At 36.2% G+C, this 13,882-nt stretch overlaps 1 protein-coding gene across 2 annotated transcripts in view; it reads left to right on the top strand.

Moving 5' to 3' along the window:
* The window catches only part of LOC136806275 (mediator of RNA polymerase II transcription subunit 15-like), a 41,477-nt gene extending 29,476 nt beyond the window's left edge, over positions 1–12,001 (top strand). The window contains exons 9-18 of one of the 2 annotated variants that reach the window (XM_067062837.1): positions 2,483–2,688; positions 3,303–3,459; positions 4,848–4,911; positions 5,914–5,977; positions 6,197–6,387; positions 8,159–8,343; positions 9,130–9,222; positions 9,970–10,067; positions 10,617–11,194; positions 11,614–12,001. In XM_067062837.1, the coding sequence (XP_066918938.1) occupies positions 2,483–2,688; positions 3,303–3,459; positions 4,848–4,911; positions 5,914–5,977; positions 6,197–6,387; positions 8,159–8,343; positions 9,130–9,222; positions 9,970–10,067; positions 10,617–10,649 (1,091 nt within the window). In that variant the 3' untranslated portion in view covers positions 10,650–11,194; positions 11,614–12,001. Of the gene's footprint in view, positions 1–2,482; positions 2,689–3,302; positions 3,460–4,847; positions 4,912–5,913; positions 5,978–6,196; positions 6,388–8,158; positions 8,344–9,129; positions 9,223–9,969; positions 10,068–10,616; positions 11,195–11,613 lie in introns of those variants that run through there. The other variant, XM_067062843.1, reaches the window with a different exon arrangement.
* Positions 12,002–13,882: the final 1,881 nt, after the last annotated feature.

The following is a 13,882-nucleotide window of genomic DNA, read 5'->3' as shown; positions in this document are numbered from 1 at the left end:
ATTAACTTTTTATAGCCTGAAAATGTTCTTAAAATATTCTTGATTTCCATTTTGTGAGTATTTTTGTCCATTTTCCTAAATAATCGGGTGTTTTAGAGTCTATAAAGCCTTACAATGTTCTTACCGTTCTTAACATTTTGGACATCGAACCCTTATGTTCTCATATAAATTGTTCTGGTAAAAAACGTTAGTTTTTGGACCTACCCCGGTGGGGTGGAGGTCCTATAAATTAACCCATGTTCGTTAGTTAGTGTGTTAGTTACCAGCTTTTCTCGAGATTGGCTCATTAGTTTTTTCTGATTTTTGGCACAAAGGTGCATGACCATGAACCCTCGAATGTGACGGAGCCCGATTTTCGAAAAAAAAAATTTTTGGGCAAATTTGGGCCAAAAAACGGCTTAAAAACGGGTTTTTTGGACTTTGTGAAAAATTAGATCATTAATTTTTTCTGATTTTTAGCATGAAAGTAGGGTACAATCTTAGTTAAAGGATGGCTCAAGCAGATTTTTGCAAAAAAATTTTTTTGGCTCAAAAATCGCATTTTTATCTATAAGAACCACTTTTAATAAGAATACATCAATGTTCTTAGCCATATTATTATTATTATTATTTCTATTATTTTTTTTACGATGAAAATGTCACGGTGGAGGGTAATGGTTAATCTATATCTATAAGAATCACTATTTATGAGCATATATCAATGTTATTAGCCAAATTGCTTTTTTATTATTATTTATTCTAATAGAAGAAAGTGTCACGGTAGAGTGCGACGGTTTGACTTTTCTGGAAACCTTATTTATTAAGCTGTGCATTTTTCTGATAGTGGTTTTTATAAAGAAAAGCGCTTGATAGCTTTTTTATTTCTTTTTCAAAAATCTTTTTCAATAATAGTTTCTCTCAATAGATATGCTTTCATTTTCTTTATTTTTTTGTATTTTGACCAGTTATGTCTTATGTGTTTCATTGTTTCAATGTTCACTGATTAGTTTGATAACCAGGTAGGTCCATAAAAGTATCGCTTGTTTTTATAGTTTTTTTTTGTCTACTTTAAGAGCAGAAATTTTTCACGAGGCTGCAAGATATTTTTCGTCTGAAAATTCTGCCCACGCTTTTCTGTTTCGCAAATTTAGACTGTTTGGAAGTTGATCAAGCATCGGAAGCTTTTCATGATTGAAATGATTAATAACCAGATATTGTTTCGAAAGCGAAAATCTTTTTCGTCTTGAAATTCTGCCCACGCTTTTCTTTTCAAATAAAAAAAGAAACTTTGCAAACATTTGCATTTTGTTAGAATATTCCTGAAAAAAAATTGAGAAATTATCAATTTTTAGTTCCTGTTATGTTTTTTCTGATATGATAATCTGCACACATAATACACCTTTTCGACCGTAGTCGCGCGGTCAGGCGCGTGCCACTTTTATCGCACTAAACTCGATCCAATCCTTTTTTGACACATTTTTCTATTGTCTATAGGTGCGAAAAAAGGACTGGGACGGTTTTAGTGGGATAAAACGGACAAAAAAATGCCCGCGCGGCTATTGGCGGCTATACGGTCGAAAAGGTGTATTCGATTTTCCCTTTCGAAATGTGGCGCTTATGGTTGTCGTGGTTATCATTCTTCTTTTTTTCATTGTTGTTTTCTAAGAAAATTATTTATTTTTTATATTTCATTTTATAATACTGGAGGTTCTGACTATTGTTCTAACACTCGAGCTTATCTGTTCTTTATTTTCGGGAGACTCGCGGCTTACACTGGTTTTTCGAGAGACTCTCGACTAAAAGTGTTTTTTCGAGAGACTCTCGACTAAAAGTGTTTTTTCGGGCTGTTCGGGGTGACCGGACTAAAGTTGAGTAAGAAAACAAAAGCGGCAGAGTTTATCAACGAGACAAAAGCATAGACAAGAGTGATAAAAGACTATTTCTTCTGTTAGTTTTTCATTGAATCATATAATAATTTCGCATAAAAATCTGTCCTTTTTCAGTCAGAAATCTTCCGGCACCACTGCCTTCACTACTGCGTAGAACTGTCTAGAGATCTAGCAATGATAGATCTTTTGCTAATCAGGACGTCATGTTGAATGAATAGTTAAAAACTCCAACACCAACGGTATCTAGAAAGAAGATTAATACACACTTATGATAATTATGCATTAAAGGTTTTATTCCTACATAAGTGTCCCCGATTCATATCAGACACATATTTCATATCAAGACAGTGTCTGCCTATTGTTAGATTATGTTGATATAAGCAAAAAATGTTTTTCTTTTCTTCTTTCTGACCAATCTTGCTCCACATCAATGTCAATCCAATGTGAAAAAGTTTGTGAATCAAAATTGATGAGTAAGCAAACGATATCAAATAAAACCTTAAATTTATCATTGATTTAAATGCTGGAGTTTTTACTTATTCAACACGGCATCCTGATTAGCAAGAAATCTCTAAGAACCTTTCTCAACACACGAGTTTTCTCCTTTCTTCCAGGCTTCAACAACATGGGCAACATTGACCAACAACAGCAGCAACAACAACAAAACATGTCAAACAACCAGCCGCAACCAAACGCAACACAACCACTCCCCAACAACATGCTTCAACAACAGCAACAACAACAGGCACAACAAAACAAAATAATCAATACGCCGTCACCATCGCAACAAATGCAACCATCGCCCGCTGCCTATAACCAGGTAAATCGAAAAAAGAATTTCTGACAAGAGTTTGCACAGCTTCAATTACAGAAAGAAGGCTAGACGCTCTGTTTATCCGAGATGAATGGAAGCTCGGAATTTGCCGAACTGTGGAAAGTGCCAAACGGTGCGCTTTGATATGGCTTGGTCTGCTCAGATGCTGATGGCTGTGAGGGTGTTGGGGCGTGCGGACCGAATTAAAGTTAAAATATGATTTAACCTTTACATTTGAGTGGTTTATAATCCGCGTAATAAAAAATAATATGGGTGTTATAAGATAATACGGTAATTCGGGATAAAATCGAATTGTATAAACACAATTTGTCCCTTTGATTAATTTAAGCATGTTTTTATTATATTTTAAATAATCGCCCAGCTAGACTACCAGGTAAAAATATAAAAATATGAATATTAATAAGATGATATTAGATATTTTCCGATACCGATGTCTAGAGGTGATATAATTCATATTATCCAAAATCAATCTTAAAGTAAGAAAAACTAAATTCCAAATAGACTCAACTCGACTTCATTTTTCATTGTCCAAAGTTTAAAAATGACAGACTTCAGTCTGTACACGTCAATCAATTTTATACTGACTTTTTACATCATAGCCTGTACCGTCACCCGCCAACCCGCTCTCTTCAATCGGTCCCTCGCCGTCTCCCTTAAATTCGACAGATGAAATGTTGTATCAAGAGAAACTGGTCAATCTCAGGAAATACGTCGAACCGTTGAACAAGATGCTTCAAAAAACACCCAAAGATGAAGGTCGGTGAACTTTCTTATATCAATTAATAGCGAGTTTATGTATTTGTACTTTTGAGGACGGCGGAGTGACTGAAGAGATTTGGAATAACCCGCAGTTCCGACCCGTAATATTGAGAGTGGTAAAAGTGCTGATTTATCGTCCTCACTTGTTACTTGTCTCCGTCGCAGAAAAACACACTCGCTCATTTTACCCGGGGGGAGGTGGGGGGTACTTAGGCAAAAATGGATGATGGGTATGTGCGGACGGTAAGGGTCGGTCTTTTCATCTTTCAAAGTCTCTCTAAGGGTCGGAAAAGTCAGAAAGTTTTAAATTAGTCTCTCTAAGGGTCGGAAAATTCAGGATTTTTAGAAAAATTTTCGATTTCCAGAGAAAAAATTGTAATAAAGTCTCTCTAAGGGTATGACTTTTTTCAAAAATCGAAAAAAAAAATCAAAAAGTCTCTTTAAGGGTCAGCTTTTCAGCAAAAATCTGTCTTTCTAAGGGTCGGTTTTCGGAGGTCCCGTCCGCACATACCCCTCATTCGCCATCCCTAGTACCCCCCCCCTTGCTCCCATCCGCAATAAGTAGTTTGGTCACAACGAATCTCCAAGGCCAACTACCACTAGAAATGATTTATCGTAATTAAGAAGTCTATATTCTTTATATGAACCGGCTGTTTGTTCTTAAAAACTTTAGAAAAGTAGTAAATAACTTAAGGTGTACTAGACTAGAGTTTACTTTTTGATAACATTAGATAACGCTGAGTTCAAATGTTATTCCATTTATCACAAAAACTTGTCTCCGGGAAAGGTGTGTGCGGACTAAACTGTAGTTGAAACCCCGGGGGGGGGGTAGGGGGTAGGTAGGGGTAGGGTTGCGAGCTGACGGGGGGGATGCCGCCCGATATTCCACCCTTGAAGAAAAGGAGAAAACAAAGGCAGATTTTGTAAATTTTACGACTCTTATTGGGACAAATTTAACCAATTTTGACCAAATTTCGATCTTTCCGGGGGTAAAAAGTTGAAGACGAAAAAGACGAAACGCTCACCTGGCTAAAACCCATTTTTTGTTGCTAGGTCGTCTGCCATTCGGAACTTTAGAGAATTGCTCATAATTTCATGAAGATTGAAGTTATGACCATGAAACTTTTACTGGACATTCATTTTATGATAAGATTACTTTTAAAACTCATCCCGTGGTTTTAGGAGGCCTAGATCCTGAGATCACATTTTTTATTGATTCCACACGATTTACCCCGTCTTTCGCGGTCCCTACTTTAAGGGCTTAAAGGGTGGCACATACCGTACCCTCGATTTGCCCCCTCCCCCCTGGACTTGAAAAACCTAAAGTAGCTAGATGTAGCGTCAATTAGGAAGCTTTTTGGTTTTATGATTTACATTTCTTTCAGAGCATCACAAGGAAAGGGAAAAGTTGAGAGGGTTGCTGGATATCTTGACCAACTCCAGACGAAGGTAAGTGACGTCAAACTTTTCCTTGTACGAACAAAATTGAGATTTCCACGTGTCCTTGTTAAAGAGAGTAACTTTTTCCTCGTTAAAGAGAGTAACTTTTTCCTCGTTAAAGAGAGTAACTTTTTATTTTTCTCGTTAAAGAGAGTAACTTTTTCCTTGTACAGACAAATTGAGATTTCCTCGTGTCCTCGTTGAATAGAGAAACTTTTTATTTTTCTCGTTAAAGAGAGTAACTTTTTCCTTGTACAGACAAATTGAGATTTCCTCGTGTCCTCGTTGAATAGAGAAACTTTTTATTTTTCTCGTTAAAGAGAGTAGTAACTTTTTCCTTGTACAGACAAATTGAGATTTCCTCGTGTCCTCGTTAAATAGAGAAACTTTTTATTTTTCTCGTTAAAGAGAGTAACTTTTTCCTTGTACAGACAAATTGAGATTTCCTCGTGTCCTCGTTAAAGAGAGTAACTTTTTATTTTTCTCGTTAAAGAGAGTAACTTTTTCCGTGTACAGACAAATTGAGATTTCCTCGTGTCCTCGTTAAATAGAGAAACTTTTTATTTTTCTCGTTAAAGAGAGTAACTTTTTCCTTGTACAGACAAATTGAGATTTCCTCGTGTCCTCGTTGAATAGAGAAAGAACCTATTATTGGAACTACCGGGAAGGTAAATTAACCCATGTACGTCGTTTGTTTGTCTATTACCATTTTTGCACATTGATGGAAAATGGTAATGCCCGATTTTTAAGAAAATTTTTCACTGCCTGCTGTTTCAAGAAAAATTTTAGTATTTTGAGATTCAGTCTTATATCATTTAACTATCAAAGTTTTTCGGAAAGTGGGACATAATTTATACAGCTGGAGACACCACTGAGATGTTCTACAGAAACAACAGATGAGGAAACAGAAACAGGAACAGGAATTTTAGTATTCAGGAAAAAATTATTCTTGCTGGTTTAAATTCAGTGCTTCAAACTTTATCATTTCATTTGATCATTATTTCTTTATAGAGTCAAACTTCAGATTCTGACGCAATGCGAAGCTGTTCTTAAACGTCTCATACCATCAACTCCGGTAAGTTCAATTATACCATGGAGGTAATAAAGATATAGATGGAGAGAAAACATTGCGGCTAACTTTCCAGCAACTGAGGCTTTACTTCATTAATGAAATAATTAAACTCATCGAAGAAAATTAAACCGGAACCAAAACACTGAGGATTGTGATTAAATTTTCCCAGGACTTTTTTCCCCTATTGAGCCAACTAAAAATCTAAAAATCTATCGTTTACAGAACAGTGCAGGTCCCACCAGCATGAAAACACCCGAACCATTCGACGTTTCCGTAAATACACCCGCCCGCCCTGCTGGCTTACAACCGATGGGTGAGGTTGTCACGAATGTTATTACATCAGCAAATTTGATGGCTGAAACACGTCAAAATATTCTACCGGGAATGTATGCGCTCAACGTACCCATGATAAGGTAAAACTAATCTATTACAACATTCCTTGATGAAGGCTAAGAAATAACATACTATGCTCTATAATTCTGTTTTTAAGGGAATTTTCATCGAATAAGTACTAGTTATCGCATGACTTCGAGTGCAATACGAGAAATATTTTACGAGTTCCGAGATTTTTCCGTAATATTTTTCCGAGCCTTTAGGCGAGGAAAAATATCGGTAAAATCTCGGAACGAGTAAAATATCGAGTATTGCACGAGAAGTCATGTGATAACTAATTTATTGTCGACTCAAAAAAATTGTCCTGATAAATTTCTTTTTGTTTTTGTTTTAAAACTTACTTCCGCCTTGCTTCTTTCTTCTGTGTAGTTTCGAATGTTTTTATTCGAAAATATAATTCGAACGTTAGATTCGAACATTAAAACATTCGATATGTTCCCGCCGAAAATATTCACACAAAAACAAAACAGAGAAGCATTTTCGATCATTTTCGATCCAGAATGACGAATGTTTTGAAGAGTTGCAGAGGTTTTTCAGAGATGTATTTGAAAGTTTCTAGATTGATAATTCAAAATGCAGATGGTGTACAGTATTGTTTCGATAGAGAAGAAACCCTTCATCATTGGATTAATCAGATTGATCTCATTGATAACATTCAGTCTTTTTCTATGTTTTTGTTTCGATGCATGGAAAAGAATAGCAGAGGAAAGGAGTTCCATGATGGAAATGTATGCTTGTAATAATGGTTGAAGAACAACATTTTTTCAAGAACAAAACAATTTGGATATTTTCTTCATTATCGTCAAGCTTTAAATGTTTCGAATTTTAGAAGGAAGATGTAATGATTGTTGAGTTGTAAATTCAAGGACGTACCTTGTCGAGAACGAGAATTAGGAGAAAACTTTTATAAAAATCACTCGTCATTTGGTTTAATACAAGACACTTTCACTTCCCTTGCTATGTTATGAGAAATCTTATTGGCAAACATACAGGAATCTCAAGTTTTTTTGTATGCATTGATAAAAAACTGTTTGGTTATCACACAGACGAATTTTATACCAAAAGCTGTAAATATTTGGGTGGTCTCAAGTAGTTTTATAATTTTTTTAGTTCATCAGATTTGATTTTAGTGTTATTTATGGAAGAACTCCAAAGTAAAAGTTAATCTGAAAATATTTTTGTTGCGTTTTTCCCTTTGACTCCCAAGTTAGTTTATCCGAAAGTCAGTTCTTTTCGGCTGTTTTGTTTTGATTTTTCTCCCGCCGCTTACCCAGTCCCCCAAAAGTCAACGCGGTCATATTTCCATACTAGAGAAATATGAAATATCGCAAATATCTCGATGCTCTCGACCAATCAAAACGCTGATATTTTTTTGGGTCGGCAATAAATATAAAAAGATCAACAATCTTGAAATACGAAAAAAAATATTAGCGGTGTGCGCACAGATCTGTAAAGCCCGAAGGGCTAGATAGGCAACTTTAAGCTTTCTCCAGCAAAAAAAAGTGAAGCAAAAATTTGACTTTTTAAATTTCGTGCCGATGGATAGGATCTAGCATTTTAATTGTTTTCGGAGCGCGAAATCAAAAACAGTAAGCGGCAAACGCTATTTCGCATCTCTCAAACCAGTGAAATTGCTTGTTGTCACGTAATTTCTTTGGTAGGAAATCCTACCAAAACTTGCCTCACTTTTTGATAAAGGCCGCGGATCTAGCCCTTCGGGCTATGATAAATCATTGGCTGTGTGTTCTTTCCGTTCTTCGTTAACTTGCACCCATTATTATCTCGTTTTAGTCCGCCCGCTCCACCCGTTCGTAATCGAGCGCGTCCGAAACCGTACGAACAACCAAAGAAGACGATAAGTTTACCGCGAGCTCTACAAATGGAAATCGTCAATTTGACTAGCAATCGTTTCTCGATTTCTCTCGATAAAACGAAGCCGATGGATAGTGAAGGAATGACGATACGTTGCAAGTATAGTAAGTTCTATAGAGGTTTTTCTACTGACCTTTATATATCCCTTGACCAAGCTATATCTGCCATCTTTGATCGAAGTTTTTTTTAAAGTTGGTACCCACAAAGAAGCCATTGTAGTGTTTGAAACTTTGCCTAACGACAAACGGCGCTACATCAGTGTTCAAGCGAAACTAGATCTAGCACTCTCTCAGCGGGTACCAATTTCAAAAAAACTCCGATTATAATATTTTGCTTGGCCGACATTGAGTAACTTGGTCCAGAGTTTTTCATGTTTTTAAGTTACGTAATTTCCGCCATTGTGAAAGCAAACGTTCGAATCTGTAGAGGCGATTCCTAACGCAAATCGAACGTATGCTTCCACAATGGCGGAAATTATACATAACATGATTTATTTTTTATTTATAATTTTATCAATTTAACAAATCATGAAAAACGTCTATAAACCGTTCTTTTACTCAGCGATGGGGAAATTTTTTAATCGAAAATGTTTTTGCCTCATCGTTAGTATTAGTTATGTAAATTCCCAATAGTCGGGGCTACATAGACAAAATACTTGTCATCATGGTACAGTAGTCAAAATTACACTACAGTCTGCAAGGTTAAGACCCTTCTTATGTAAGATCTCACCAAGAAAACTTAAAGAAGAATGAAGGAGGATAACAAGCGGCTTCTCTTTGAACATGTAAGGAAGGGTTGCTCTCGAACTATTTAACAACCCTCCCCTGTGTGTTATGTATGAGCACAGAATTTTGTTTCTTGATTGTTTTTTGTATTTTTCTTTCTTTTAGATAACGATCTAGTCGCTTCACACCTTGGTACTCTGTTGATTCAAGTCAGCAGTGGTTATCCAAGAACCGAACCAAGCTTTTCCTTTCTCGATAGTAAGTGATTGATTTAAAATGACCCATGCCCACTGGATATCGGAACTGAAAGAAAATCACCCTCTAGATGTCCAAGTGAGGGTATTTATGCATTTTGTATATACCCCTATACCCCTTGGATATACAGGCATCATTTTGTTCGGCACACTGGATATTCAGGAAGCATTAAACCCCTGGATGTCCAATATCCTCAACATGGGGGGGGGGACGAACTATTTCTGACAAAGCCCAATTAAACTTGGAGAATTTCGTCAAAAAATAGCTACTTCGCCTAAAAAAGTTATCGCCATATTTAGTACCCTTTATCAAAAGTGTCTTTTATGAAGCGTCTCCCTTTGCTTTAAATCTGGGCTGACCTTATTAAAAAGGTATCTAGCTAATGCTGATCGTCTAGCTGTTTTTGGATGGGCCAGTAGAAAGTCACTGTATTTACATCTTGTAACAGACCATCATTTATTCTAGGGTATGTTAGAATTCGAAACGAAATGAATTTTGCAGAACTTGTTAAAATGCATTTAGCTCACTGACCTTTTTATACCCTGAAGTTTCTCAATCTCGGCCAAGCAAAATCTTTGATCGGAGTTTTTTTACGTTAATTTTTAACACTGCGATGGCTTCTTTACGGGTACCAAATCAAAAAAAACTTCGCTCAAAGATGGTGGATATAGTTTTTTTTAGAATTTCTGGTTTTTAATATCATATCTGTGATTGGTAAATTGCATCTTTATTTTTCTTGTCTTTCACCAGCCACACAACCGAGCACACAAGATCTATCAAGTCGAATGACCAAGAAGTTGTCTCGATTACCTCACACTTTAACATTCACTGCCATACTTCTAAGTTGGGTAAGTAAGATTCTTGGTTTTCTCTACTATAAATTGAATTCAGCGCTTTCTGTGTTTTTACGAGGCTCATTTTTCAAAATCTGACGATGAACTTTGCTTTTAAAAAATAGACCTTTTCATAAATTACGTCACGAGTATCACTTGCCTCGTATTCAAACAATTACCATGGTGATTGTGTCCCTTGAGACATTAAATGATTCTTTTATGAATAGGAAGTAGTCTTAATAAAATCCACTGGCAGTAATCACCATGGTAATAATTTCAAAACGAGGCTAGTGAAGTTCGTAATAATGTAATTTATGAAAAGGTCTATCCGGCGTTTTTTTGTAAAATTCACGACACGTCAAGCGTAAGCATAAGTCGCTGTACTTCCCATCCAAGAGATTCCATTCTAGCTCTTTGAGATTTAAACTTGATGGCTCAGTCAACTGATTTTCAATTTGTCATGATAAATCTTAAATAATCTTCAGACTTTCACCTGTAACTCGAATCTCTGAAAATGTTTGGTCTTCTCTTTTTGAAACGACATTTTGACTTCTTTTCTTTCAGGAACAAAGTCTAGTGGATTGTTTTGGTAGCTGATTTAGTCCTTTGTTTTCGATCATCCTTTACATTGTCACTTTAAAGGAACATTGATGGCGCAAAAACGAAAACGAAAAATACAATGTCCAAGAAAAACTACTCATAGTAGAAGCGCTGTTCTAACGCACGAAGCTAGTAGCTCTATATAACATGGACCTGTGAAGGACTTTCTCCTTCAATATCTCATCCAAGATCAAAAATGAATGTTCCATGATGTCATGATTTAATTTGTTTGACTCCCTGGTGGGATGGACGCAGGGCATCACTTCCAACCCGTACGACCCCCGGTGGCCCGGTCCTGACCCGGACAGGGCCGTATAGCGGGTCAAAATGGCGATTTTTGGGCATGCGAAAATCCCTTTATAGCGAGACCCCCAGGAGAGTTGTGGATTCGTGCAACACATTTAAAAAGGGAATTACTTTGTCGTATGCAGCTGGCTGATATGATAAATGATATTACCTCGTAGAGCGTACTTACCTAAAATAATCCAAAAGTTCCCTATACGAAAATTAAAATTTCCGAATAATTCAAGAGACGAACCAAGGTGGCCGGCTAAACAAGACTGAAAGAAGTCTGTCATGGATAAAGCGCCAGCTTGGTTTTTTTCTTTTTTCAAAATGGCTGTCCTGCAGTACTATACGAACTTTTGTCAGCTTGGCGCGCTTGATTGTTTAGGTAATTTTTGGATCGTTTTAGGCAAGTACGATAGCTCCACGTCAATTATTAGCGAGTTTATGTATTCCATATAAATTGAAGGAGGCGGTATAAAACAAAGTTGATATGTCAAAAAAATTGCCGTCCACTTTGCTCGACGACGGTAAAAACACCAAAATACGGCCGTCTGTTTAGGTGAGCAAAGGCGATACAGCTGCACATCAAATATCGACTTTGTTTTGCGTCGACTTCACTTACCGTCGCCCTTGATATCTTCCGATACATCAACTCGCTATTGTCCACCAAAAGATACATTCATCATTCAATCTTTTTTATGGACTACTTCTGTTTAAAACCTTAATGTAAACAAAATGTTAACGGGATGCTTCTTATAAAGTTATTTATTTCTTAGAGTTTTTAAAAACATTTTTTATAATAATTGTCTACAGGAATAGCGGTCATGAAATACGGGCGTACGGCCAAATATTTATTTAATGCCGGTCTTGAGAGTCCCGATGAGTTAAGTACCGGAATATCAGAAATTTGGCCTTTAGTGATTGAATTGAAAAGACTTCTTCTTTATGCTTTAAAAGAGCACAAAAAATTAGCAGATTTTTTCTAATTTGAAAGTAGAATTTGTTAATCATTTCAAATCTAGGGAATTTTTAAAGATTTATTGCAAAATTTATTTATGAAATTCTTTGTCTGTTTGATTTGTTCTCGATGACATTCCCTCCTTTGAAAGTTGTTTTTAAGTAGCTTAATTTCGATCTAGTCGAATGGAACCTTTTCTTTAAGTTCCGAAAACGTAACTTTTTACGTAAGCGTTTTGCCAGCTTTTCATAAAACAAATGATTGTGTACATGTGTAAAGCTCAGAGGACTGTCTGAGTTTCTCTCGTGTGTGCCGAATTTATTGTTTTTCCCAGTAAAATTCTACAGCGCTTTGAAAATCTTTTTTAATCATAACTTTTCATATTTATAAACTCAATTTTTAAATATACCTTAAGTATCGTAGAAAAAAAACTTAGCTTTCCAAAAACTATAAACACTTTATATCCAGTGTATTAGAGACCATGCCAAAGTTCAATATTGTGATTTTCAAATTTCCAACAAGACCCCCGTCCCGAAATCACTTTCGATTTGCACTGGTTTTTTAAGATTCCGGATCAAGAAGCAGGAGAAGAAGAAGGGAAGGGTAGAGAATGAAGCTGAAGCACATGGAAATCCATTCCTATTCTAATGAATAGAAGAGAAGAAGGTGAGCATAAATTTCTTTCTGATTTCATGTATATTGTCTAGATATTGATGGTCAAAACTAGGAAAAGCTTGCACTCTTCTCAGTGCCCCATTTTTAGCCTTGATGCCAGAAGCTAAAAAGAAAACTAGATCATAATAGATGCTTTAACTCCCTGTGTACCTTTCATACGTTCCCTGTGTACCTTTTACGCTCCTCGTGTACCTTTTTGTATGCTCCTGTGTACTTTTTACACTTCCTATTTACCTTTTTCTACGCTCCCCTCCCTTGTATCTTTTGTGTGCTCTTTGTGATCCTTTTGTACGTTTTGTGAGGTCCTTTTTGTACGTTCCCTGTGGTCCTTTTTGAATGCTTTCAGGGTACCTTTTGTACGCTCTCTGTTGGTCCTATTTGTGTGTTCCCCCCCTCGTTTACCTTATTGTACGTTCCCTGTGGTCCTTATTGCACGTTCCCCTTGTACCTTTTTGTGCGTTCCCCATTATGTCACATGTTCAACAACCCATTTTTTCCACAGCTTACTTATTCAACAAATTCTTGCCAAATTGGATGTCAAACAAGTGGGTTGTGGAACAAATGGGTGCCAAAATGATCGACAACCCAGTCGATTTACAATCCACTTGTTTGACAATCTATATAGTTGTTCGAGAAAAGAGTGTCGAACAAGTGGTTGTCGAACAACCATGCAGTCGAGCAAATGGGTGTCGAATTAATAACTGTCAAACAACTGGTTGTAATAAGTGTTGATTTCCTTCTGGATACATATACCATGTGCTACATGCGTGGTACCTAAAAAAGAACAAGAAGCTATCAACCTACTATCCAGGAGCAAAAAGACTCACTTTGTTGGTAGAATACAACAGACATACATCGTCTTCTTGAAATTCAGGAACAGGTACACATTTTTTTATAAGAATAACTTCTATTATAAGAATATCAGGGTGAGATTTCGGAGTTAGAACAATAAGCCTATTGTTTAGAACAATAGAAAAATAAGAAAAAATAATGATCCTCACCCTCAGCTAAAGTAAACTATTCTTATAAAAAAAAGCGTGTACTTGAATAACGAAAAATCAGATTGCAAAATTTAATTTACACATAAATGTTGTCCCTTATTAATAAGTTCTTTAATTAAGTTAGAATTTTAATGAAATCTGATCACTTAATTTAGAAAAAACTAGTTTACATTAAACTATAGACTTTGATGTTCACAAACAGTGCAAAATTTGAATGAAGTATGCATAAAATTGTTCAAACTTTAAATTACTTACCAGCCCCTGTCAAGGTTTCTTCTGGGAAATCAGCATTGTCATATATCAACGTG

The sequence above is a fragment of the Clytia hemisphaerica genome, unplaced genomic scaffold (assembly GCF_902728285.1).
Source record: "Clytia hemisphaerica strain Z4C2 unplaced genomic scaffold, Clytia hemisphaerica genome assembly, whole genome shotgun sequence".
In the NCBI taxonomy this organism is placed as follows: Eukaryota; Metazoa; Cnidaria; class Hydrozoa; order Leptothecata; family Clytiidae; genus Clytia; species Clytia hemisphaerica.
Note: the sequence above shows the minus strand (reverse complement) of the source record. Positions and strands in the feature narration are given on the sequence as shown.